This window comes from Camellia sinensis, chromosome 2, assembly GCF_055761805.1.
Source record: "Camellia sinensis isolate YWXY chromosome 2, ASM5576180v1, whole genome shotgun sequence".
NCBI lineage: Eukaryota > Viridiplantae > Streptophyta > Magnoliopsida > Ericales > Theaceae > Camellia > Camellia sinensis.
The window spans coordinates 166,516,230-166,539,836 of record NC_138962.1 but is presented as its reverse complement, the minus strand read 5'-3'; the positions used below and the strand labels follow the sequence as shown (position 1 = coordinate 166,539,836).

At 35.3% G+C, this 23,607-nt stretch overlaps 1 protein-coding gene across 4 annotated transcripts; it reads right to left on the bottom strand.

The window, feature by feature from the left end:
* Positions 1–4,530: 4,530 nt before the first annotated feature.
* On the bottom strand, positions 4,531–21,945 carry LOC114270560 (zeaxanthin epoxidase, chloroplastic). Of its 4 annotated transcripts, none has more exons than XM_082916054.1 (11): positions 20,674–21,415; positions 12,350–12,512; positions 12,184–12,258; positions 11,982–12,082; positions 11,054–11,169; positions 10,714–10,925; positions 9,568–9,659; positions 7,386–7,415; positions 7,169–7,283; positions 6,962–7,065; positions 4,531–4,967 (listed from the first exon to the last, which is right to left on the bottom strand). In XM_082916054.1, the coding sequence occupies exons 1-11, from the start codon at positions 21,099–21,101 to the stop codon at positions 4,958–4,960; spliced, it is 1,446 nt and encodes a 481-aa protein (XP_082772180.1). In that variant the 5' UTR covers positions 21,102–21,415; the 3' UTR covers positions 4,531–4,957. The 4 variants fall into 4 exon arrangements, with proteins under 4 accessions (XP_082772180.1, XP_082772181.1, XP_082772182.1 ...); XM_082916055.1 differs by having other exon boundaries at positions 4,531–4,949; XM_082916056.1 differs by lacking the exon at positions 7,386–7,415 and having other exon boundaries at positions 4,531–4,949; positions 20,674–21,945.
* Between the last annotated feature and the right edge of the window lie 1,662 nt (positions 21,946–23,607).

Below are 23,607 nucleotides of genomic sequence, written 5' to 3'. Positions count from 1 at the left end.
GCGTTTGTATAAATTCTACAAATGTGGGGGTGTCATGCAAAAGGCGGGAATACCTAAACCCAAGAGGGTTAAGATAAGCCTAAAAATCCGTTGACTTTGTATTCAACGGTTATGCACAATATAGTAGTGCATATCGATTTCTTGTGGTTCAGTCTGCTATTCCAGATATACACAAGAATACTATCATGGAATCAAGAAATGCATCTTTCTTTGAAAATGTATTCCGAGTTCCATGTAAGAGGTTGAAGGTGACAATGATTACATAGCTAATCAAACAAATGATCACTTGCGTGATCAAGTTGATGATCAAGCTGAAGATGTAGATGAGCTAAGGACTGCAAAGTCCTTTGGTCCGAATTTTTTGACTTATATGTTAGAGGGAGAACCTCGAACTTTCCATGAAGCTGTGACTTCACCTGAAAGTCCTTTGTGGAAAGAAGCAATTAAGAGTGAAATTGACTCCATCTTGCAGAATCATACTTGGGAGTTGGTTGATCTACCTCTAGGCAGTAAGGCCTTGGGGAGTAAGTGGATCTTTAAAAGAAAGATGAAAGCTGATGGGTCAATTGATAAGTATAAAGCTGGGCTAATTATCAAAGGATAGAAGCAGAGAGAATGCTTGGATTACTTTGATATGTATTCACCTGTGACAAGGATTACATCCATTCGCATGGTGATTGCGATAGCAATGCTATGTGGTCTAGAGATACATCAGATGGACGTAAAGACAACTTTCTTAAATGGAGATTTGAATGAAGAAATCTACATGGAGCAACCCGAGGGTTTTTCAGCTCGAGGACATGAGAAGTTTGACAACGCTATGTTGTCAAATAGATTTAGAATCAATGAGTGTGACAAATACGTATATGTTAAAGACACTGATAGTGGTTATGTCATTTTGTGTCTATACGTTGATGACTTCCTCATTGTTGGTAGTAATGATGAGATGATTAAAACTACCAAGAGATTGTTAAACTCTAAGTTTGACATGAAAGATATGGGCCTTGCAGATGTTATTCTAGGTATTAAGATTACCAGAACATCTAGTGGAATTGTACTTTCTCTGTCTCACTAAATTGAGAAAATACTTGAGAAACTTAGTAAATCAAATACAAGTGTGTCTAAGACACCGGTAGACGTGAGTCTACACTTGACCAAGAATATTGGTGAGAGTGTCTCTCAGCTAGAATATTCTTGGGTCATTAGCAGTTTGATGTATTTGATGACCTGTACAAGGCCGGATATAGCTTACTCTGTTAGCAGGCTTGGTAGATACACGAGTAATCCGAATGCTACTCATTGGAAGGGCATTGTGCGGGTGTTAAGGTATTTACGCTACACTCGGGATTATGGGCTGCATTATACTCGATATCCAGCGGTGCTTGAAGGCTATAGTAACGCAAATTGGATATCAGATATAAAGGACTCAAAGTCCACTAGTGGATATGTGTTCACTCTTGGTGGGGTAGCCGTGTCTTGGAAATCTTCCAAGCAAACGTGTTTATCTAGATCAACGATGGAATCAGAGTTAATTGCTTTGGATAAAGCAACAGAAGAAGCAGAATGGCTTCGCCATTTCATTGAAGATATTCCACGTTGGTCTAAACCTGTGCTTACTATTTGTATTCATTGTGATAGTCAATCTGCAATTGGTAGGGCACAGAGTAATATGTATACTGGAAAGTCTAAACATATCCGTCGTAGACATAATTCCATACGACAATTACTCTCGAATGGAGTTGTCTCTTTAGACTTTGTAAAGTCTAAGGACAACATTGCGGATCCGCTAACCAAAGGGTTAAATTGAGTGTTAGTCGAAACGTCGTCAAAATGAATGCGGTTGAGGCCTTTGGAAGTTACCGGAATGGAAACCTAACTTAGTTGACTGAAGATCCCAAGATCTAGGTTCAATGGGACAACCTAATTGCGTGTAACGGTGGTATGTCACTGAGGAGGTTAAACCTCCAGCCATTTCTTCTATCAGTGATACCTGCAAGTGTAGAGGTTAAGCTGAGCTTTTAATGACTCTAGTGTGTTAAGCTGTTGAGCTAAGTATAGCAGGATACTTAAGTAGAGTCACCTATGTGAGTGTGAAGTGGGGCCGCTTCTAGAAGAATTGGGCAGGCCAAGATTCTTTGAAACTACTCGCTGAACCAGGCTAGTGTCCAAGGCCATACAGGGCACACCAGTGAGAACAGAATGGTGGTAGGAGTAATTCCCATGTGAGATCTATTGTCTCAGTTTACATAAACGGCAGAGCAATTCAAAATGTCATATTCATTGATCAGCCAGTAAACTCGATAGGTTTTCACCGGGAGAGGTTCAAAGCCAAAAGCTACCTTCTCTGATGTCGGGGTTAGTTCGTTGTATTCTCTCTCCGAGTCTTTATTGTTGAACGGTATCCGTTTCTTGAGTCATTCGGTCAATTTTTATTCATGTGGGGGATTGTTGGAAAAAAAAAAAAAGGTTTTTTGGTGACTTTAATTAAATATTAAAGTGGGTCCTAACCATCTATTGAGTTGGGTCTAAGTGGGTCTAGATACTTTGCAATGAGATCTTTATACCACAAATAGAATGACCAAAAACCATTGAGATTTGAATAAGAAATTGCCTCATGAAGTTAGCTTCATGAAAGAGGTAGTGAGGTTTGTAACTTCTGGCTTTATTACAGAGTTGAATAGAGCATTAATGAGGTTTGTAACTCCTGCATTAATGAGGTTTGTAACTCCTGCCTTTATTGCAGAGGTTAATGGTGCATTAATGACCAGCTATAAAGGCAAAAGGCTTCTCCTTTCTCCCCATACATGTATAAATTGAGACCCTCATGTCAAGTCTAAAACATAGAAATTGTTTTTTCCATTTTTTAGTTAGTTTGCTAGAAATTTCTACAGTGAGAGAGTACTGCCACTGTTTTGTTCGCTAAACTAGACAAAGAGTGCTTCTGCCGTAGCTGGTTTTGACCGTCGTATCCTGAGAGACAGACGTCGGGATTCCTCAAGCACTCGACTCGTGAGGCGGCAAAATCTGTTTTAAGGAAACTGCCACTGTGCAGGCTTCGGTTTGGTTTCTTTACTATTTTATTGTTTTGTATTTTTCTGTTGAAATTTAGTTGTAATTATCAGCATATGTTCTTAGTATATATTTAATTTTGTTTTCTTCATAAATCTATTTATTAATTTCACAAGATGAACAACAGTAAGTGTAATTTATCCTATAATTAAATTAACAGGTGGATCAATGTAATTTCTCAATTATGAAAGGAAAAACTATAATAAATATAAATCTTATAGGGTGTCAGGGTAATTTATCCAAAAATGACAAGTTCAGATTTTATAGCGGTAAAGTAAAAAAATCCATCAAGAAGACATACATTTTCAACATTGCACAATCATTGTCATGTCATTCTATTGTTGTAAATTATATACAAAAGAAAAATACTTTAGAGTTTTAATTCTTGAACTCTAAAGTAAGTTCTAGTGAATTGGCAGTGGATTTCATTCATTGTGATGTGATGTTTTGATTTCATTTTTTTTTTCTTACTATATCATTAATGCTCTATTAGATCATCAAAATTAATATTTTAAATCATTGTTGAGATACAAAAAGGCATGACTTTAAGTCTAAAAAATCCATCAAGAAGGCTACATTTTCAACAATGCACAATCATAGTCACGTCATTCTATTGTCATAAATTATATACAAAAAGGCATGACTTTCCTTTAAGTCTCAGATTAAATTAGAGAGTGTTGTTAGACCCGTAAAAGTTTACTGCGAATTCCGTTTTGATAATCTAAATCGTGCAATCTGTAGAACTCATAGAGTACTATATGTTTATAAAAAATCACGTTGATCAGATATCGATAGTTATGTGATCAAATCAGTTTTGTATATAAAAAAATAGACGGTGAAAAAATAAACAGTTGACAGAAAACTGATCGATGACATAGCTATCAATATCCGATCAACGTGATTTTTTACAGGCATATAATACTCGATGAGATCTACGTATTGAGCGATTCGAATTATCGAAACGAAACCCGTGGTGAGCCCCCACGGGCCCAACAACACCCTCCAATCCGATTTGGGACTAGAGGGAAGCCAGGCCCATACAAAAATCATATAAACATATTGTGTTTAGTTTGTTTTTTGAGATAAATTTTTTAAATTTTTTTTGGAAAGAGTTAAGAATTTTTTTAATTTATTTGGTTGTATATTTTGAAAATAGTTTTAGAGTTTGAGAGTTTAAGATGATTTGATATTTTGTTGTAGTTGAGTAAATATGTGTGAGAGAAAAAATGATTGAAAAGGAAAGAAAAGAGAGAAAAAGTGATTAATTGATGTGTAATAGAGAGAAGTAATTTTGAATTTTTTTTGAAAAAATTTATAACCAAATATATTTTTGAAAATTTTCTTCCAAAAATATATTTCAAAACACATACCAAACACACCCATACATCATTTTCCAAACCAAATAAAAATATGGGAACAATTACTAGTGCAATATTAGGTATTGCAAAGTGGAGCGGCTTCTTTGGTTGTGAATAGTTTAGACAGTGAAGCTCATCACATTTATGTTAAATTTTGGGAGATAACATGGGAGAATTCCAATTAGTGATTAGTGAAAATTAGCACATGACAATAACAATAACAATAACTACAACAATACTATGCAATACCTCACTCATATACAATACTTTTTTTTTTTTTTTTTCATATAGAGATTATTTTTTTTCTAAGCAACTCTTCTGGCTTTCCTTCACAAATAAGAGTCAACCAATAGAGGTGATAATGATGCTTTTCAAATAATGGAAACGCCCAAACAGCAATTAAGCATAAAACCTCTTGTATTGGCTTTGAGTTCAATGAAATAACCAAAGATAATCATGTGGAACCTTCACCCAAAAGCCATGAATTACTCAAGTGCTTTTGATCTTCTCTGTCACCACGATCTTCTCTGTCACCACAATCTGCAAGGAGAAAAAATATTGATCCCCCCCCCCCCCCCCCCCCCCCCAAAAAAAAAAAACCTTTAATTTATCAAATTCCAAATTGATCATTGAAGAATACTAACTGCAATCTCCATATTTTAACTAGCAAAGTCTAACACCCTTTGAGCTGTGACCCATTTTTAACTCGCACCCCTAAAAACTATCAGCAATGTTAGGTATCATGAAAAACCTTTCATGAAAATAATCATGAAAGCTTTGTGACTCTTGGATTACACTTAGAATAAAACACCACACACTAATCAAGATAATCCAAGGATAGTAACTCTTTCATGATCATTTTCATGATCCCTAACTTTTCTCAAAAACTATTACACCCTTGGGGCTACCACTTTTGACATCCCTCCATCACTAATGTTAGTGCAATTAATAGAAAATAGTCACATAAGAATCACATGCAATTTTTTTAACTATATTATGAACATTATGTCCTTGTTAAAAAAATTTGAAACTAGGACTTGTGTAGACAAAGCTCGAATGACATTAGAATATTTAGGGGAGCCAAAATAAAACTAATTGGCAATGGATAGAAATTGACAGGGGATCAATTTCCAAAACTCCCCTGCAGCCCAGTCGCATAAAAAGATGAACAAAACAAGAACAATAGCATTGGGGTGGAGCTTTGGCCCGAGAGACCACCCAAATCCCATCTCTAATAACATTTTAGATCACCACTAACACCACAAGGTTAAGATGTTAAGAAATGAGTCAAACAATGTATATGAAACTAAATAGATTGAGTGAACAAGGTAGTGCACAAAGACATGCAGAATAGAGTGCATAGTGACAAAGATAAAGGGGGGTGAACAGACTAGAATCTCGGACCTCTTGGAACCAAAAGTCAGATTCCCTGTTAGAATATTGGAGGCATCCAACCCAAAACCAATTGCCAATGGATGGAGGAGCCTCTAGACTATATAAATCAAGGGTCTAAGTTGTCTCTAGTTGGAGATCAAGACTGGACTATCCAGTCTGCGACATGAGCCCACTTTTGTGTCCCGATTCGTTGACCAGAACCATTTACATTTTAGAATTTGTTGAGTACATCATCCATGCAAAAGATCAAGTTGATCGGATAACGGCAACCACGTGTTCAAATCAGTCTTGTATGAACTAGAGATCAAGATTGGACCTTCCAGTCCGCAACGTGAGCCCACTTTTGGGCCCCGTTTCAATGATCGGAACCAATCACATTTTAACGTTCGTCGAGTACATCATCTATGCAAAAAATCAAGTCGATCGGATAATGATAACCATGTGTTCGAATCGGTTTTGTATAAACTATTTATTTTCTCACTGTCTTTTTTTCATACAAAACTAATTTGAACATGTGGTTGCCATTATCCAATCAATTTGATTTTTTGAATGGATGACATACTCGACGAATCCTAAAATGTAAATGGTTCGGATCAACTTAAGTCTTATTTGAGAGTCGCTTAACAACTTAAGTCTTATTTGAGGTTTTAAGAGAACCTAAAGAAGTTTAAGAGAATGTTCAATAGCAATTATAATTACAAATTCAAATGTCATTCAATAGTCTAAGAAAAAAATAAAAATTCTTATTAAGTGCAGAGTTGTTCAGAAAAAAAAATCTTGCTCAAACTTAAAATATGTAGATTTGTTAGCATCCCAAATGCTAAATGCTAATCCACAATCTAGTAAGCTCGAATGTGGGAATGGATGTGGGTATGAGTACATTGATACAGAAAAACCTAAAAGTAGACAACGACATACAACCGTATCAGGTAAGTACCCGATATTAATATTTTTAGAGTATCCATGCTTCATAGTGCACAATCATTCCCCCAAAACGACTGATATTTTGTGTTATGAAATTGGTGACGATGATGATGACTATAAAAACAATTTTGAAGTATTTTGAATGAGTCCTATGACACTCGAAATGTAGATATTGGCAAAGAAAGTAAACTGCAGATATGTTTTTTTCTCCTTACCCATGGCCTGCTATCATCCAAATCATGTATTGTGGCAAAAATATTTGCAGAAATATTTGTGCAACAGGAATTGCAGGATGCCTTAACTGCCAAGTTGACAAATGCTGCAACAATGAAAACAAAAAAGAAAAAGAAAAATTCCATTTAAAATTCAAAGAACAGGAAGTACTAGAGATTGAAGCATGAAATAGGGTACACAAAACTTACAGACAGTGGTCCAGATCCAAAATCCATAAAAGGTCGGTAACTGGCAAGCATTTTTGATGCCATTCGGCTCATTGTGTGTACTACGCTGACACGTACCATTCTTTTCTTCTCATATCTATTAATGTGAAATCAACAGTATTTAGGAACCATTGTTGGATTTGGAAAATATTTGCCCGATAATTGACTCAAAAGAAAAATCACGAAAAAGAAAGATTACCTTATTGGGGCAAGAATGAGTATAAATGACCTAGATCAAATATTAGTATATTTTTATTTCTATTTTTTTCTGAGGAGAAGGAAAAATTCAAAATAGATGATGTCTCAACATGTAAATTCAACTAAATATGGATCAACATAAAAATGGGCACCATAGGTCATTCCAAATGTCATAAGATCATTAAATGTAAAAAATAAATTTCTCTTTGTAAAACTTTTGCTGAAGATTAGAAGATTAAAAAAAACTTAAAAAAGAACGACCAAATTGTTATTGGGCTTCACATGGAAACAAACTAACATTTATCATCGTTAAAAACTGTTCATAAAGTGGGTCTCTTTCCTTTTCTTTCTTCCTTCAAATGATTCCGAAAACAAGATGAGCATTCAAAACCTTGCATATATCCTAATATACCTGGGCTTGACAGGACATTTGACACAAGTTTATTCACTAGAAATTTAGATCTATGCTTATTTTGTGGCCGGTTGTATTGAAGATGCAAAGGGGCAGAATGCAGTTATAGCACTGTACTGGACACTTTAGAAGTACATTTGTGAAATTTTCTTCAATTACTAAACGGAATTGGATTGTGGGAATTTACTTCATATTGTTATAAGGGGAGTCATACATCTACATTAGTCCCCACCAATGGTTTGATGATGTAGAGTAGAGACATGGTTCTGCTGTTACAATTAGTGTGGTAAAAAATATATAATATTCAATCCTCAAGTTCCTCAAAATTAACATGCTCTTTCTTATCAAAAAGATAGAAGAAAAAGAAAAAAAAAAGAAGCAGCTCTCAAAGTTCTATACCAGAGATACTGTTGGCATTTCTAATGATAAGGGCATCTATTACCTACCTTGCTCCTTACCATTACAAAATTTGCTAACTATGACTAGAAGCAAAAGAGTAAAGTTTCTACAACCAATAAAGCTAGACGCACTAACTAGTATACCAACGGCTTATGTGGCACTGCAACCTCAAAGCCGTGGTTCCCACCTATTTGTTTTCTGGTTCATCTGCCTCACATCTTTCGGTTTCCCTCGTCTCTATCTTGTCTCTCTCTTTTTCTGGATACTTCTCTCGTTGTGCTTTCTCTCATCCCTCACATCTCGCCTTTTGTCTCTATGAAATCTCTTGGGAATAGGGATTGATAAGAGAAGAGGAACTGAGATGCTTTGATTGTTGACAGGAGATAAAATTGGAGTCAAGAGCCTCTCCTTGCAAGCTTGTGCTTGCGTCCGTCCTTGTAGGCCTTCGTGTCTACTTTTAGGCCCAATTTTGATAATCCGAACCGCTTATATTTTATGATTTATTCAGTATATCATACCTGTAAAAAATCAAATTGATCGGATATCAGAAAGTGTGTGTTTGAAAAATTGAACTAAACACTATTTTTTAAAGAATTTAATAAACAGTTTTCCGAACATATACTTTCTGATATCCGATCAACTTGATTTTTTACAGGTATGATATACTGAATAAATCATGAAATATAAACGGTTCGGATTATCAAAATTGGGCCTAAAAGTAGACCCGAAAGCCTGCAAGGACGGGTGCAAGCACAGAAGCTGCAAGGACAGGATCCTCACTCATAAAGTTGCCAGTTTGGAAGGGTTCGCAGAGATGTGGGTAGTACACAAGGTTCGAATGACGTTAAGAGAGTTTGCAGAGAGAGTGCAAGATCAATGGATTTGAAGCATGCTGTTCGAATTCTTTGAGACTAAGAAAAACAAGTAGGGGTTTGCAGAGGTTTTGATCATATGATTATGAAAGATTAGTGCATTGAGTCTGGTTCTTTCGGTACAGAGCCCCTGTGATTAGTCTTTGAATAGATTAGTGTATATAATATCTATGCATATTATAGCCATAATGAGAGATATGAGGAAAACCAAAAGATATAAGCGAAGGGACTTGGTAGATGAGGGAGGACAAATGGGTGGGGCCACAATTTTGATGTGGCAGTGCCACACAAGCAGTTAGTATATTGGTTGGTAGACTAATTATTGTTTATTGTAAGAAAAATGCTATGTATAACACTTCTTAAGAGAAGTAAATGTACAATCAGTAGGTCAACACTACTTCAAAACGTTGAAGATAGGGTTGTCATTATATCATGAAACTTGGAAACATATAATGTTATATTTCCAGGAAAATTATCTCTAAATTTTGCCTTAGATATACCTTTTGAGTGCTGATACAATTTCATTTGACAGGCAAACATCAGAGCCACTTTCAGCAACCTTATCAAGCTCAAGTATAAGTTGGTAACAGTCCTGCACAAAGAATCACTAATCGAATAAGTCTATGATAACGAATATAATTACTTTGGAACCCCTTCTCTCCAGACTAACCACATTCTTCAATTAACTTGTAAAAATCCTACTCTACTAAAGTATCATCCACATGGGTTTCTTTTTGATTCAAAAGAATGAGTTAACATGCTAAGGCTATTCCTGATATATATTGAAGGAAGGGGAAAGGGAAACTATATGTGAAAAAAAAGCTCTCAATCTCTTTCTTTTTTTTCTTTGTTTAGATAATTCCTAGCACTTCTCCATCTGTGGGAAGGGAAAAAAAATTTATGAGTTACAAATCAATCCTATATGTGAAAAGGAAACATTTTCAAGTTGTTCTCCATTGAATTCAAACAGAAAAATCATAATCTCAATGGTTTAAGGAGAGGATATAAAAAAAAAAGACAGAGAGAATACACACACCCAAAAATGAATTCACTGGCAACATCTTGAATGATCTCATTTTTAAATTACTATGATCTATGTTACTGAGTAATAACAGAGTCAATTCAGACGATATGGAGAATGAATGGGATAAAATCTAAGCACAGAGAGACACTAAAAAGTTCTAAGAGGGTGTCGTTCTAAGAGGGTAGTGTGTCTGTGTGGTGTGGACACATCCCAACATGTGTCGGACACACGTCCGAACATATCCTATTATTTTTTAAATATTTTTAGATGCGGACACAATTTGGACACTTGGCACACATGTATCCATTGCTTAAACACATAAAAGATATTGCACATTTAAACAAAATAACTTGAGATCCAATTATTAAAATAATAAAAAAAAAGATTTATGCTTAATCTGTCCTTTAAACAACAGGAATTAGTGTCATGTTTTTTATTATTATCATTTTTGAATGAGATATTCAATATAACATATAATAAATATATCTAACTATATATATTATTTGAAAATTGGCATGTTGGTGTGTCATATCCGTGTTCGTGCTTCTTACACCAAAATGTATCCACATGCTCTCCAAGTGACGCTTATAATGTTAATATGTTAGAGATCAAATTTACTTGCCTCAATAGCCATGCAACCCCCTTGACCAAGATTTGGCTGCATAGGATGAGCAGCATCACCTAACAAAGTTACACGTCCAATTCCCCACGAGTAGATCATATCTCTATCATAAATATATCTTTGCAAAATCATATCCTCTGGTGTTTCTGAGATTAGTGTAACCACGTCGCTACACCAGCTGCCAAACAGTTCCAGAAGCCTCACCTTTTTACCTGAAACATCAAAAGACAAAATTTAAGCTGAAATTTTATAGAGCTAAGTACTTTACCATAGTTACATATCACACATTATAACAAATTTGTGTAGAGAGAGTGAGAGTGAGAGTGAGCGACAGACTTGCCTCCGGGAGGATCATCATTCATGGGAGCTTCCTTGTGGAAGGCATACCATTGCATCTTCCCTCTCCCTACATCTGAAGCAACAAAGTACTGGTTCAATCCCAAGAATACACGATACCTACCATAGCACAATGCGATAATAAGAAAACCAAACATTTTGTAACTCTGGGATAATGCTATCCATGGACTTTCTATTTTTGTACCAATGACTGACAAATTTTAAGGATCTTGAAAATCGAAAATTATATAAGCAGCTTCAAAGAGAATAAACAATTTAATTGTAAAGTAACTGATGCAATCTATAAGATGCTCAAGGAAAAGCAAATTCAAAGTTGCAAAAAATTATGGAATTTGGCTCACATTCAATACTGAAACCCACAGGAACTTGCACAATATGATTTCAAGTAATTTAAGTCCTATATATATTTTATGTGAGTTCTGGTTGAATTTTAGGGTCAAGGGTATTTTTTTAATTTGCAAAATTTCTAGATCAAGTCTCAAGAATGGGTCGTTGTGCTGACCCATGGGTCTTGGTTTTGGTTTAATATGTTAAAGTCTCAAGAATGGGTTGGGCTGACCCATGGGTCTTAGATAGATTTTATAATTTTGAAGTTTTTTAGAAGTTTCCTTTTTGTTGAGTAGTTTCCTCTTTAGGTTCTAGCTGGTTAAATTAGTCTTCTTAGTTCTATATAAAGCTATGTATTACTTCTAATTCAATAATGATGAGATTTTTATAGAATTTCAGAGCTTTGAAGCTTTGCTATGGATTGTGAGATGCAAAATCCTAGGTGCGATGCCTAAGCTCTCTATGAATGATTCCTAAAATTATCTTTTTCTTCTTCTTTCTTTGAAGTACTACTTTTTTTTCCCATTTTGCAACATTAATTTTATTTCTGAAGCATGCCTCACAATATGAAACTAAGAACGTACCCAACAGTATCAATATATGGTGGCACAAAGTTTGTTAGTCCACTATAGCATGTATAATTTGAATAGTTTGCTGGTTTTGCCCCAAATAGTTTTGAACGTACCTAAAAAAAATAGTAAAACATAAGGGGAATGAGAAAGAATTGGCTAAATAAGTGTAATTCAAAAAGAAAGGTTAGTAGAGAGTGAGAGCGGTGCCGCCTACTTTTGACCGTATTCCATCTGCTCCAACCAACACATCACCTTCATACTGCCTTCCATCCTCAAGAATTACTTTGACCTATAATACATAAAAATAGATTAGAGAGTACATAAAATTTAAAAAAAAAATAAAAATCAGAGATTTAATTACATACAAAGAATCTTCAGACCTTGTTAGAGTCTTCCACAAAGTCAACAACTTTAGAGTTGTTACTAACTATGTCCTGCCCAACTGCATTCACTAAGATGTCTTGCAGTGCTATTCTACATATTACTTGGGTAATGGGAAGCCCCCTTGATACAGCAGGCGTCAATAGATCAAATTTTGTAAACCTGAAGTGAGAAAACAAAGCCAACCGAAAGATTACCTTTAATCACTTTCGAAAAAGTACTTTCCAAAACAACTTCTGCCTTTAGATTGGAGGCGACTATTATTGCATTGCCAGACCATACAACAGAAAACCAAATAAGATTTGTGTAATTTCAGAAAAAAAAAAACATCATAACAAGTATATGCAACCAGATATGAGATATTTAAAATTGATATCAAGATCATACAGTACTTGATTCTAGTTGAACGGTATGCAAAACTTGAATCATGTACCAACTCCAAAGAGTTAGGAAAAGCACAATGGAGCTCATTTGTAATAATCTATGTTTCTCTAATGCCTACAACTATATTCATAACGTGCCCCATGAAACCACTTCATATTTATGAAAACTCTATATGCCGAAACAGAAAGCAAAGTATTCTTTTACTTGATCAAATACTTGGTTCAGAACTGATGTAAATCAAAACACAAAACATGCAGCGGAATAAAATCATCAGATCATACCTTTTGATGATTGAACCTCGTGGATAAATCACGTGCTTCCAGAATCAGATCAATCAATCCCAGCAGTGGGGTGATATTACATTGGTGAATATCACCCACACAAACCACAGTGCAAAATGACTTTGATCGTTGTTTCTTGGGAGAGAGTCAGAATATGGGTTGAAACAGACTCAACGTTGTTTCTCTTGGATTACCCATAACCATATAACAAATATTTAATATATTATAATATCTATCCATATCAGTTAAGATACAGATAATATCTAATATATTATATCTATCTATATCAGTTCAAACTGATAACGTCTGTTTCAAGAGTGGTTATCCTAAATAGGTTTGATTTCAAAATCAAAACCTATTTGGATAAGGATTCAAAATCAAATTTTAATGGTCATGCCACATGGGCGCCCATTACTAACATCTCCCACTCGCACATGAGTTGGCATGACACTGCCACATCTCTATCTCAATCTCCCCAAAAACGAACAATCTCATACTAGCCACTGCACCGTGCGACTGCTGAGAACACCTGCATGTGGGAGCTCTATACTAGAAACTCAAAATGAGCCAGCATAGAGACATCAACCCAAAAAGAAAAGAAATAGTGTCTCATATACCCCAGACCCATCTAATTACACCGGTCCAAAAAACATCTCTAATCCCTCAAAAAGAGCATGTTTGACCCTCTCAATTCTTGCAATATATTCACACTCAATTCGCCTCTCATACAGAGCGATGTGAGTTGCCGGCAGTGAATATACAACAGTGGTGTAATACTAGATGATCTTCCCTTTGCACTCATGCCATTTAGTTTAGGATTGACCGCTTTCCCAGTGATGTCCCTTAAGGCCGAATCATGCATGACCGCAGGCAACATACCAAAGTAGCAGAACATCAACCCCTTACCTTATGACATAGTCAAAAGTCACAAAAGGGTACATAAATGAAAGTCATATCAATAATGACTCGTAAGACTCACACGGTGAGGAAGCAGGGATCCATTCTCTCACCTCATTACTCGGTCGCTAAGCACATATAGTATGAATATATGTTACGGTGGAGTAACTCTTCCATAAAGAGTGACGTCATACTCGATACACCGTACAGATATTAGTCTAGTCGCTTTCTAGCGCCTAACCCGAATTCTCTATTTGCTCGCCTTCTAGGCGTCAAATGAGATCTCGAATCTGGCTAATCATAACAGGCACAACATGGAAAGTGGGTACTAACATCCATGTTTGGTCCTTAACACGACCTCATCTTGGTTATAACCAAGGCGACATACATAGTGGATGATTTAAGCCTCTCTTGGCTCCGAATAAAAATAAACCACCAGTCTCATCCTTGCTCGCTCCCAAGCGCCAAGGGCGATTGCTCGTGTGAGTGAGCCAATCTTGCCTGCTGACATCATCATTTGCTAATCATTATGACACAAACCATAATAGTGTCAACATCCCATCATCTCAAAATAAGTGATCGATTTAAAAAAAAATTGACCACAGCTTGCGCAATTATAGATTCCAAACATAAGCCTTATCAGCACCTCTTGCGATAAGTATATACAACGGAATCCACCATGTGCGCCTCACATGAAATGATTTAAGATCACTATCTCTTGCGCAATAACCTCTCTAAAGATATTTTTGGTGACCAATTTGCGTTCATTCTTAATGCGCCCAACTAGCGCAGATGCGCCCAACTAGCGCATTGAATTTTACAAGGAGCAAATTAATATGCTTCTAATAAAGCATTTTATCCACAGTCTAATGAGCAAGGTCAATGTCTAAACAACTCAGTTAACCATTTATCAAAGATAAAACTTATCATGCCGAATACGCCCACATAGCGTACTTTAGGCTCCCACAACAAAGAAAAAATCAAGGAATATAGGTCATCTGTTTCTCCTAAAGACAATCTGAGGATTCACTCAATAGCTAAGGCTCTGGCTTTTACCGATAGGTAAGTCAATGGGTTTGCAATTTTGCATCTAGAATCGTTCTAGGATATTCCTTATGTAAGTCATTGAAGACAAACCGAGAATTTTCCTAAAACAGTCCCTAAGGATCGTACATCCGAGCATATGAATTACATCACCCATGTCCATCATATCTAAAATGGAGGACTGCCCACCCTAGGTGGCGACAACCTTATAAATTCCTGGCTCATAATGACTAAGTAAGGAAAAACTTCTTTTGGACCATTGATCATGCCTCAGTGGTCTTCATCGATCATCGTTGCCCTATCATGGCTTGACGAAATCTAAGAACCACTGTTTGGATAACTGCTTGTAAAAGATTTGTTGGAACTAGCAACCTTTTTGCGCTCCTAACTTTTCACCATAAAAGCAGAAGGTAAATCCCTACGGATCTACTTATCCAATTCTCTAATGAGAAATCGGGTCACAGTGTCCACAAATCAATGTTCCGAACTTATGTCAATTATAGCCTAAGTCAAAATAACCTCACTCCCCAGGAGGAAGTCTTCTCATGGTCTACACTTTCCTCAATGGTGCGACCATTCGGTATCTAGCGAGCCTTATGCCTCAAAAATGACTATCCAAATTACGCATAACTTTATAACAGTTTTGCGTCATAATGGAAAGTCAACCAAATTATAAAAAATGGTTAATCCTCAAAGACTTTGTCTTAAACTGCGCAGCATTGATCCACTTTCAAAAAAATAGGGGACTAGAGCCTTAGGCATTATCCTAGGCTCTTTATCATCTTGCGGAGCAATCATGAATGTTTCCCTCTCAATCACCCAGTGATGACGTGGAAAATTTTCACATTTGCTACCACGCAACTAAAAATGTAGAGTATTCTGCTCTAATGGAGTAATCCATTAGTAGACACATCGCTCCCACTGTCCCTAGGATATTGGAAATTTCTTTCCATTCTCAACTAGGCTACATAGAGCGCTATGCTTGGAATTCTCCATCTTATAGAGTTCCGAAAACTCTATTCACGTCACCTTTACTAATAAAACTTTATGTGACTTAGTTACACTACCACAAAGCTGCTTACCTATATGCACATGACCCGGAGGGTTTGCATGACCGCATACAATAATGCGCCACACGACCCTTTGTGTTTACAAGACAGCATACAATAATGCGCTATAGAACCCTAGGTCTTAACTTCGCAATCTTATGAGAAGTAGAATAAAGATAAGCTGCTTAATGGTTACAGATCGCCCATAGATGGCTCTCTGCTAACCCATTACTCAAAATGGAGTGTAAAAACTGATATGGAGGGCACTTAGTTAGGGATATAGGCAACAAACTAGTGCAATTCCCAATTGGGAAACATTTTGCGCCATTATCTACCTAACATTAACAATATTTAATTCCTTATCTCTACTACACCAGTGTGTTGTTGAGTACTAGGAATAATCAATGTTCTAAGCATCCATCTCTCTTCACAGAGTTTTTCTGAAAAAATAACTCAAATAGATACTCGCCACCTTGGTCAAAACTAAAAGCACAAAAAACTCTTATCTAATTGATCTCGACCTCATATGTGCAATGTCAAAAATCATCTCAAAACTTTTGACTTATGGGAGATCAAATAGTCTTGACTCAGATGCGTATCGTAATCTATAAATGTGTTGAGATTGAGGCTTAGCTATTGTACCCTCACACATATCTAGTCACAAAATATCATAGTGGACTAAATGCGCCAAAACAAATGACCTTCTGCGGCTTTCCTACTTACTTGTGCGCACCCATTGCGAACAAAGTTACACATTCACATGAGAGCAGGATGTCATAAGCGAGTGGGCCCGAGAAGGCCTACTCAAACCATCATGTCATCATCTCATTAATGTGATTAAGTATAATAAGCCACTGGTTCATGACCAATGTCATAAACTAATTCCAATCATCTTAATGTGTGAGTTCTCGAAGACAAGTTTTAAAGGTTTAGGCCCAACTAGGTAATGACTCACGACTAAGTCATATTCACTAGATCATAAAAAGGATGTCATGGAGATATCAACTGCGCCTAAGTCGCAAATTTAACTAGTAAGTGCTAATCCCCTGCACCTTCAAGTCAATTTTATTCTCCATACACTTTAATACATCTAGTTGAAAGATGACGATACTCCTGTTGCCATCTCTATTTCTCGCTTCATAGTTACTTGCAATTAATTCTACTATCCACAAGAAGGAGAGAATAAGCTATCAACTATGATAGCTCCTGAAGTAACTTAAGCGCGAATTAGGCTAAAGAGTCTAATTCAACACAATGCTCTTACAAGCGATGCGTTAAATTCTTAGAGTCATAACAACCTTGTCAGCCTTAACCTTTTCATTACTATGCTGCAACGTTTGCGCTTAGTGGTAAATGTTATTCAAAACGTTAGCCTTGTAAAGGAATCACACAAAGAAGCACCTCATCCATGTTTCACACTCAAGTGTGGAAACAGTAAGTGTCCACACTTAGACAAGTTGGCAATGCTAATAGATTTTGCAGCCACTAAGCGCTAATCTTTTCACTCAGTGTTAATAGATTTTGCAGCTTCTAAGCGCTAATCTTTTAACTTCACGTGATATTTCAACGCACACTATTATAGTGCATGAAATTTCGCTCAATCCACTCCCAATAATTGGGTAGAGAGCAAAACACTGCTCGTACTGGCTACTCGTCTTATACTTAATGACTAATTTATTTAAGCTCGCATTTCTTGGATGACGTGACTCTTGAATGTTACTTCATCCAATGATGTAACATTATTTACAAGTCAAATTACAAAGTCAATCCGCGCAACTCATTAGTCAAGATCATATACAGATCTATTGAGGGCTTACTAATTTCATAACTCCAAAACTCGCCAACTAAAACTATGTAGCGTGCCGCTAACTATAGCGCACACATTAGTTTTTATTGTGCCAAACAAGGCAACAAAAACACGGCGACTTTGAGTCATGTTTCCTTACTTTGGCTCAATTAAGGTTTGACCTAAAGTCTCCAAGACTTTTTCTCATCTAAAGAATGGGATTAGTTTGTTCACATTTGAACATCTCTACTAAGTCTAGGTCAACCAAATTAACTTCCATAAGCTAAATCAATTTAGAGAGAAATTCGCATTGGGATTAATTTGATTAGCATAATATAATTTTGCCGCAAAAATCTAAATTAAATAGTGACAATATTACACAAGTCGCAAGATCGAAAATCCGCTATGCTCGTAATCATCTCTTGCGCCACAAGTGACAATTATCCAAAATTTAGTTTAATTTATGCGCAAAATATTGGTTTTCGGGAGTTAATCTACAAAGATTTCTCTCAACCGAATAACCTCCCACTGACTATGGCATATACAAAGCATGATAAATTCCATACAATAGCATTTTAATGTAAATCTACAAATAACTCATGCTATATTTATTTAATAATGGAATTCTAATAAATAAATAAATAATCATGCTCTTCTAATTACAACATATTACAAACCCAAAAAAAATATGCTGTATTCAATATTTAAATTATGCCATAACAGAAAGTACATCATCCTGAAATTTTCTGGATTTTTTTTGGTATTTTCTGGAATTTTAAATAACTAATTAAACACACATAAAATTAGAAATAAAAAATCCAGAAACTAGTAAACAGAAACAATATTCAGATTATGCCATAATTAAAATGTACATTGTTCTGAAATATTCTGAAATTTTTCTGAAATATTCTGGAATTTTAAATGACTAATAAATACACATAAAATTAGAAATAAAAAAATCCAGAAACTGATAAAATGAGACAATATTACCAGTAGATATTAAAACATTTCAGAAGTCCATAATAAAAATTTCAACCCCAGAAAATTATTTATGCAATACCAGCATCATTTTAAAGCATAAAAAATGAATTATTAACACAGAAAAAATATTTTTTATTTTCGTAAAATTTTCAAAATTTTATAGAATGTAGAAACATTAATTCTGAGTCTAAGGGTACCAACCATGCTTAAAACAAAGCTATAACGAATAAATTATGGCCAATTAACGCAATTCAGAATTAAAAAACAAACAAACAGAGCCTTAGAGCCAAGCCAGCGCGGAAAAAACGGCTCGGCTCGGCTCGGCGCCGCTCAGCGCAAGTCGGCTCAAGGATCGGCTCGGCGCGCGGCTCAGCCTCGGCTCGGCCCGCGGCTCAGCCTCGGCTCGGCGCTCGGCTCCGCACGCGGCGCGCGTGCGGGCGCGGACGGCGCGCCTGCGTAGACAGCACCGCCGACGCGCGCGTGATGGCGCGTGCAGGCGCGTCAGAAGGGCATCCGGCGCGTGTAGGCGCGTGGAAGCGCGTGGGCGCGCGTGGCTTCGACGTGGTGGCGCGTGAATGCCACGCGCCGCCTTCCAGGGTACTGACAGTTCCGATTTTTGTACTGCCGGACTCCTTTTTCCAAAATAAAATCATTTATGCTCTAAAAAATGACATTAATGATCATAAAAATGAAATATTTTGGATCTCACTATCTTTTATAAATATACATATGATAAAAGAAAGCACGAAAATATCCATCAATGGCTCTGATACCAATGATGTAAATCAAAACACAAAACATGCAGCGGAATAAAATCATCAGATCATACCTTTTGATGATTGAACCTCGTGGATAAATCACGTGCTTCCAGAATCAGATCAATCAATCCCAGCAGTGGGGTGATATTACATTGGTGAATATCACCCACACAAACCACAGTGCAAAATGACTTTGATCGTTGTTTCTTGGGAGAGAGTCAGAATATGGGTTGAAACAGACTCAACGTTGTTTCTCTTGGATTACCCATAACCATATAACAAATATTTAATATATTATAATATCTATCCATATCAGTTAAGATACAGATAATATCTAATATATTATATCTATCTATATCAGTTCAAACTGATAACGTCTGTTTCAAGAGTGGTTATCCTAAATAGGTTTGATTTCAAAATCAAAACCTATTTGGATAAGGATTCAAAATCAAATTTTAATGGTCATGCCACATGGGCGCCCATTACTAACAAGAACCAACAATGAAAAATTGAAGTTGCAATACAATTCCCACAGGGAAGTAGCACACGGAATCTCCACTCTGGAAAAAATATCATTGGCTTCAAAATCCATGAGATACTTATAGGAAATTGACGCTGATTGGTTCAGTGTTGGAATCCAAGCCTAAACTGCCTCGATGAACACTCAAGAGTTGTGGGACAAAGTGATATGAATGAGAAATTAAGATCCTTCTCACTCAAATTTCACTTACAAACTAAAAGATCCATGTTGGGTCTGTTCAATGGCAGGCTTTACAGTGATCAATAATTATAGTACTGAAAACAAAACCAAAAGAAAATCACTGCTTCTGCAAGAGCGATGATATCAATCCAAAATTCCCAAGAACACCAACCTTGTGAAGTTATATGCCAATTTTAATTTCACAGAAAATCCAAGATATGTAAGAAGAAGTACCTAAAAACAATTCATTTCTCAATCAATTAGTTATATTTTTCTTTCCTGTCCCTTAGCAGAGATTATTCACACCAAAATCATGTCTCTCTCTCTCTCTCTCTCTCTCTCTCTCTCTCTATTGTTCATAAACATTTAACCTCTATAACAGTCAAGAACAAGCACGACTTAGTAAGTATTGATAAACAAAAGCTTGAAGTAGGTAAGCATACCATTCACCTGAAAGGCCATCTGCAAGGCCATTGATCCTATTACCGGTAATACAACCGGCTTCAACAATTTGCCTTGCAACATCCTTATCGATGGCTTCCAACACTGCCAAAGCACTACTCAAGAGTTGAATTGGGCCGCGATGCCTACCCTCACCTCTCACTGCACTCAAATCTCTCTCAAACACCTTCACATCATACCCTCTATTTTTTGCTGCCAAAGCCAAGACTAAGCCCCCAACACCCCCGCCAGCTATCAAAATTCTCAGCCTCTTTTTGCCATCCCTCTCTTGATCATCCAAACCCAAATAATCTCTTCCTTCACACCTTATACTATAGCTTCCTACACTGATTTTCTTTGATCTAAATTCGGAGAATCTAAAAGAGCACTGGTATTGATTGCTAAAACCAAGCCACTGAAAAGATGCCATTTGATCAAATTGTAGCTACCGCTTAATGGGTTGTGTATTATACATATACATGTGCATAGGCATACATGCGCCATTTTAGAATGAGATCATATGGGTTGATTACAATTTTTGTACAGTAACTACAAAAAAGGACTGTCTTTGTATTTTTGCTTTAATTCGGCATATAAGGCGGTGCATTGTTGGCATACTCTTTTGCTGTAAATAAACTACTAGTGGTTGATGGGTTCTTTTGTGTTATGTATATAAAAGCAACAAAAAAAGAAAAAAAATATATCTTGGAATTCAAAAAGTTGGTGAGATCAAGAAGAGAATATGCACAGGTTCACGTGAACTTGGAAAATAACCAGGGAAATCTTGAGGTCCCAATTTCACTCTTCAAGTGTCATGAATGTAGATTTAAATTTACGTCTAGGGTAAATTATAAATTCACCCCATAAGATTTGTTTATAGTACAAATTATCTCTTGTGATTTAAAAAATTACAAATATTTTTTGTTAGAATTTTTTATTTAACAGAATTAACTAAAAAAATAAAATTCATAATTATTCTCCTATATAATAATAAAATTACTTAAATTATTAATTGAAACATATTTCTAATATCATTAAAAATTATTAATTAATTTCATAATTTATTAATAAAATGAACAATTTATTATGAAATTAGAAATCTCAAGAGTAAAATACAATTCCTGAAACCGCAAAGAGTAATTTGTATTTTTTTTTTTTATCAAAACTCAAAAAGTGTATTTATAATTTATTCTTTTATCTATGCAGGAGTTTACACCTTACAGTCACATATAATTAAATGATTATGAGGGTCCTTAGGTCTAGCCCGAGGTCACCCTACGTGGTTAGAGTCATTTAACTTGGAAAACCAAGGATGGTACCACCTATATGGAATTTAAAAAGAAACACCAAAAAAAATAAAAATAAATAAATACAATAAACAAATGAATGACTACATGCATATGTAAAGATAAGAAATGAAACTGCATAAACCCAAATGGCAATTGTTTAAAAATGAAAATTTTAACTGAAATCTTGTCATATAAATATGCAAATAAGTGAGAACATTGGACTCATGGACAGACATATATAAAGAAACAGAAAAGAACAAGGATTAATGTCAGAACCAATGTTAGAAACCAGGAGGGAGGGAGGGACTAATTAAAAAAGCAAACCCGTGAAATCTGATTCGAATCTGATGTATTTGTTTGCTTCTTATCTGCATATATATATATATGTATGTATGTATGTATTAATTATATAAACATGTTATTCAGACAGAAATACATACATGTGTATAGTGGAAAACCCACAAAGAGTAAAGGAAAATCAGATGCGTTTGAGAGAGAGAGATGGTGGACCCAGGAAGAATATATTATTGCACGATGGTCTTGCCATTAATGGAGCTTTACCACCAAAGACAAAAGTGAGAGAGAGAGAGCCTTCCCTGTAGTTCACAGTGACAACTAGGTGTGTGTATGGGAAAATTTTTCATTGCTCATGGGACAGTATGATGTGGTGCTTCAACTTGGTTACCATATTGGTTAAATTAGTCGGATTTATTATTTTTTTTTGTCTTTTTTAAATGACAATTGAACACTTATCTTAAATGAATAATGTGAAACAATATTTCTAAACCACCAAATAACTTCTCGTATATACTAGGCGAAAGTCGGATTCAATTTTTGTATAATGAAATTTAGGGGCGGGAAAATTGAAGAAAAAGAAAAAAAGAAAAAAATTACAATTTAATAAAAATTTTACAAAATAATTTTAAATTAATGATAAATTTTATACATTTTAATAATTAAATTCTTAAATTTTACACAAATCTGTAATTATTTTATAAAATTCTTACTAAATTGTAATTTCTTTAAAATGTTATGAGACATATTTTGAGAAGTAGGTTACAAATTATTTTTTTTAAAAAATGTTTTTTTTTAAAAAAAAAACGTACATAAAAATAAAAAAATGATATGATTAAAAAAAGTTAAAAAAACTAAAAAGCTGACTTTTAACCAGTTGACAAAATAGACTAAAATAATAACAATTTGGTAGGATGAAAAATATTAATCACACCAATCACACCAAATGTGAATAGTTGTATATAATTACAAATAAATATGAATTTTTATTAAATAACAAAATTACCCTTTTTCTCTCTATTCTCCCGTGCTTTTCTCTTCCCTTTCTATGAATCTCCATTCTCGCTTGCACCCCTCCTTTGTAGCACCTCTGTCTTACCTTTCTACGATTGTCGCTGTACCACTTCGTATTTTGAGGTATTAATATTTAATAAGTGATATTAGTGGTTTATTATAATAATTTAGTGGTGAGATTTTTAGATGAAAATCAAAATAATTTTTTATTTATTTATTGTATTTATCACATTTATTTTGTATCTATCTCATTGTTATTTATCCTCATTTAATAATAAATTTATCAATTTTCTCATCATTCCCCATCACATGGAGAAAAAAAAAAAATAATAATAACAA

What these genes read in the sequence shown, in the direction of transcription:
- LOC114270560 (XM_082916054.1), bottom strand. Translation starts at nt 21,101, where the DNA reads ATGGCATCTTTTCAGTGGCTTGGTTTTAGCAATCAATACCAGTGCTCT. An exon ending in CAGATGGAATACGGTCAAAA is followed by an intron (nt 12,083 to 12,183) that starts GTAGGCGGCACC and finishes TATTTTTTTTAG; the next exon opens with GTACGTTCAAAACTATTTGG. An exon ending in TTGGATCTGGACCACTGTCT is followed by an intron (nt 7,066 to 7,168) that starts GTAAGTTTTGTG and finishes TCATTGTTGCAG; the next exon opens with CATTTGTCAACTTGGCAGTT.